Here is a 4,482-nt window from a genome sequence, read left to right as displayed (position 1 = left end):
AATGATCTATGCTGAAAAAAATTATTTTACAATTAATTCTATTGTTGGCTCCAAAATGGGTTAATTTGCCTGGCCTACTAGAGAACATAATTCGATTACTTCCTTGCCGCCAAAAAATATGTTTCGCAACGCTGAGCTAATTGCTCACATTCTCATGACTGTGTCCTGAAAGACTCCGTGAAGTAGCCTAAGCTATATGACAGTTCATCTGTCTTTTCAAATAGTTATGGCTATATTGTCTCCAACACCAAACAATCTGATTGGCTGCTGCCGATCGCGTCGCCCAAAACAGTGGTCTACGTCACAATGGATTGGCTCCAGTTGAAATGCATGGGATTTAGAATATGGCGTCGCTCGTTACGGTGTCATGGGTTTGCACCGTAACGAAGGCATGGTTTGGAGGACACTCCTACTTTGGAGGTTGGTTGTACAACAATAGTCACATGACTCATTTCGTGTTTCATAAATACGAATGGCAATCCTCCCGACCTGTATTCTCCACGCCACATTTAACGGAGCGAGGTTTAACAGCAGAAACTGTTTAAATCGCTTTAAGTTTGATGTTACGGTTAGTCTTCGGCGCAGTCGGCATAACATTGCTGTGCAAAATTCTAAAGGGTTGTTTGAGTCAAACATCAGTGATGCTCTCTTCAGTAACATGGGTGACAGCACTGTTGGCGGGTATCTTTTCGGGGCACATTGCACAGAGACTGCATTTTCCTTACTTTTGGAAAGACCTCTTCTTCTTGCTGAAAGTAATCAGATATGGCATTCAGTTGGAAATATACAAATGGACTAAAAGAGTGGTGACAGTCATTGACAGATTTGTTCAACAGGCTATAGAAATTCCTAACAAGCCCTTCCTTATTTATGAGGGAGTTACTTACACCTATCAAGACATTGATAAACGAAGCAACAAGGTGGCACAGGTGTTTGCAGAACGGGGAACCGTGAAGAAAGGAGATACTGTTGCTCTGCTGATGAGCAACGAGCCGGATTTCATATCTGTCTGGTTCGGATTGAGCAAACTGGGGTGTTCTGTGGCTTTTCTTAACATAAACATTAAATCAAGATCCGTTTTGCATTGTTTCAACTGCTGTGGAGCCAAAGTTCTGGTTGTCGGTGCAGGTAAACATATTCCAAATTTTAGCGCAACTAAAATAGCTCTTAACCGTAACTATTCTCATACTTATGAGTAAACAGTAATCTGTTTTTAGACTAGTTCTCTCCTCCAGTAATAGACTACTCTAAACCATTGTTGATTGCTCCACCCATTGTTGCCTATAGCCTGATATCCTCCAGGGAATGCCCGTATTGTATGTAGAATGTTCTTATAGTAATGTTTTAACATTGGATCGAGGTAGTGACAGTTTCCTGTTTTGGAGACTGTGGAGTAGGCACAAGAAACGCACGTGGAGCTAATACTGACCCCGGTTTGTTTATCATGGGTTGCTCCTGCGGCTATCAACTAAAGCGTCAGCGCGAGAACGTACTCGAACAAAACTGTCCTTACGCTCAAGTATGACAGGCAGTGTGTGAATCAGCCTATAGTCTTAATTATATAGAGTCGCCTATTGTATGAAATGTCTTAACATGATAGCCTACTGTAGGGAACTCTATACCATAACATTCTTTTCAGACAGTTCTCAGAAAAGCACACGCCCTCTTTACCCAGAAAGAGATGCGTTTTCCTCTAGGAATTATCTCATTTTCTACTTCACATGGTGAACAAACAATGTTGCCATGGTTACAATCGGACCTATTTTCATGTAAATGTAAAAGACAGTGGAAGCAGGTTTATTACCCACAACTCCTCCAGTGGTGTATGTCTTGATATACACTAGGATTCTTCTGAAGCAACCAGTGTTAGATAAATGACAGGGTTTATGCACGCACTATATAATTGAAGGCAAATAAGTGTGCTTTGTCTGTAAAGATTGGGCAAGGGATATCATGGAGATATGTATGTATGTGTGTGTGTTATTAATGCAGGCACCACATTATGTACCTAAAACAAATACTTCCTCTCATTCTCATTCTCTTAATCTTTATTTCAGACTTGTTGGACACCCTGGAGGACATTCTTCCCAGCCTCCAAGAAGACAACATCTTAGTCTGGGCCATGAAGAAGGAGACATCTTATCCAGGGGTGAACACTCTCATCGACAAGATGGAGGAAGCCTCGGACAAACCCGTCCCAGCTGAGCTTCGGGCTATCACTTCCCTCAAATCACCGAATCTTTACATCTTCACCTCAGGAACCACTGGTGCGTTTGTTGCTCTTTCTCAACTTCTGTATTTGATAACTTGTAAGGCAAGCATATCTGTGTAGTGTCATCATTGAACAGTTCAACTCCAGAAAGGATGAGCCTTCTTTAACATGTTCTTAACACTTGTCCTTGGCAAATTAATTGAAGGGTATGGCTGTATGTAGCTTTATTTCTGTAAAAGTTCTGTAAAATATCTAACCGGGTCCTAAGTGATAAGGCAGACAGTTCTAACCAGAATCCCCTTGACATCAGAGTGATCTAATTTCTTAACTGCACAGACTTACTAAGTACATGTAGACAGTCAGTTATCACATATTATGTTGTGTAGTGAGTAACGAAATACGAGCATTGGACTTATTTCAGATATATTTCGAATATTTCGAATTCATTTCCTCAAACTCAAAGGCATCAAACTAGCATTTTCCTATTGTGGAAAATCTTATTTGTGTTGAATTTTGTTTTTAAAAACGGGTTTTCTCCGTAGAGTTTTGACCTTTGACCCTTAAATACACACCAAGAGAAATCATGGCTCTCATCAGTGAGGTAGTTAGAGTGAAATTGAATGCAACACAAAGTTGTACTACGTGTACTGTAGCAAGTGCAGCAAGAGAACAAGCATTTTCCCCTTCAAATCCTACACTAGTTGTACTAAATCAAAGCCCTAGTCAACCACAGTAATCAGTGCAAGTTACACAATGTGTTTAATAAACAAGGCTTCTAGGACCTGCTGAGATTGGGACCAAAGAATAAAAGCTGTGTTGTAATGAATATAATTTGCTACGCTGAGCCTGCAAAGCAAACAATAGTGAAGAATGCTGCCGACTGAAATCCAGCATTGTAGTAGCACACTCTACATGTGTGGTTAGTCGTGTGGGCGTGTGAGTGTGTAAGTGACAGAAAGAGAGAGAGAAAGTTATATGCATGTAGGCATGTAAAATGCTGCTTAGAAAATGCTTTCTGATAATACTGTTAGGAGAGGTGACGGCATAAAAGAATAAGTGTACGGCTATCCTTTCTTTGTAATCAAAGTTCACAGTTCATTCCACTTCCGTTCAGCCCAATTGAATGATGCTGCGTCATCAATTTTATGGCAGACCATTAAGCCTTATGCCATGCTTTAGGCCTTACGTCATGCTGTTATTGATTTGGCCTGATTCAAGAGAGCAAGGGCAGTTGGCACCAGAGGGCTTGCCTTTGAAAGGTTCTCCCACCAGTGGCCTTAGAGATGTTCTGTTATGGATTTCTCACAAAAAATGTAACACCTTTATTTGGCTGATGATGGTGTTTAGTTGTATAATTCCTTTTTAATTCACATAGTAGCAAATTAATGATCGTATAATTTACCAGAAACTCATCAGAATCATTCAAAACTAATGTAGGAATGGATTAAAGCCTTGATTTACTAAACAACTGTCCAGTGCCCATGCAAACTTGATAATTGTAGTACTACTACTAGGAGTGGTGTAGTAGTGCTAATGTACTACTTAACATAGACAGGCAAGTCATGTCTCTTGAAAGATAAAACCCTCAGGAGATCAGCTTGGAGCCTACACTAAAATCCTTGGAATCAGCTTGGAGCCTACGCTCATTATAGAGATGTCACACGCAGCTGCTCTAACTTGTGTCTGTGCTCGCCTCATTATGTTTCTTCCTGTCCAAAACGTCGTTTGTTTGCCTCGTCTCAGGGCTCCCCAAAGCGGCCGTGATCACACACCTGCAGTCACTGAAAGCAGCGGCGGGTTTCTGGGCGTACGGCGGCTCCGCAGACGATGTGATCTACACGACCCTGCCCCTGTACCACAGCGCTGCTTCCCTGGTCGGCATCGGAGGGACGATTGAAATGGGTACGCAGATAACTTACCCCTTGCTTCTATAGAGGCTGTACTAACTACAGCTACAGAATCAGACCAATATGTGATGTACACAAGCACAAGCGCGGTAAGTGTTAGTACAACATACACAAACAAAAAGCCAGAGATCAGAGTCTTTGTATTTCAAGATTAGATTTATAGTTAGAGGTTATGTGCTCAATAGGGAGTTCCTCTTGTGTGTACAGGCACACAGACCATCCACCCGTAAGGGACTGAACTGGAATTTAGAGAAATGTAGTTAGGTAAAGGACTGTTACAGGCTACAGCTGTGAATGGGTTAAGTTTAGATTGGATTCCATCAGGGGAAAAAAAGTAATTGAGGACTGAGCCGATACCCAATT

At 41.4% G+C, this 4,482-nt stretch overlaps 1 protein-coding gene across 1 annotated transcript in view; it reads left to right on the top strand.

Annotated features, from left to right (window-relative positions):
* Positions 1-473: 473 nt before the first annotated feature.
* slc27a6 (solute carrier family 27 member 6) overlaps positions 474-4,482 on the top strand; it is a 24,941-nt gene continuing 20,932 nt past the window's right edge. The window contains exons 1-3 of the mRNA XM_012816192.3: positions 474-1,128; positions 2,058-2,267; positions 3,956-4,114. Coding sequence (XP_012671646.2) covers positions 561-1,128; positions 2,058-2,267; positions 3,956-4,114 — 937 coding nt within the window. The 5' untranslated portion in view covers positions 474-560. The remainder of the gene's footprint in view (positions 1,129-2,057; positions 2,268-3,955; positions 4,115-4,482) is intronic.

The sequence above is a fragment of the Clupea harengus genome, chromosome 12 (genome assembly GCF_900700415.2).
Source record: "Clupea harengus chromosome 12, Ch_v2.0.2, whole genome shotgun sequence".
Classification (NCBI taxonomy): Eukaryota; Metazoa; Chordata; class Actinopteri; order Clupeiformes; family Clupeidae; genus Clupea; species Clupea harengus.
The sequence above is the reverse complement of the archived record's forward strand: the minus strand, read 5'-3'. Positions and strand labels throughout refer to the sequence as shown.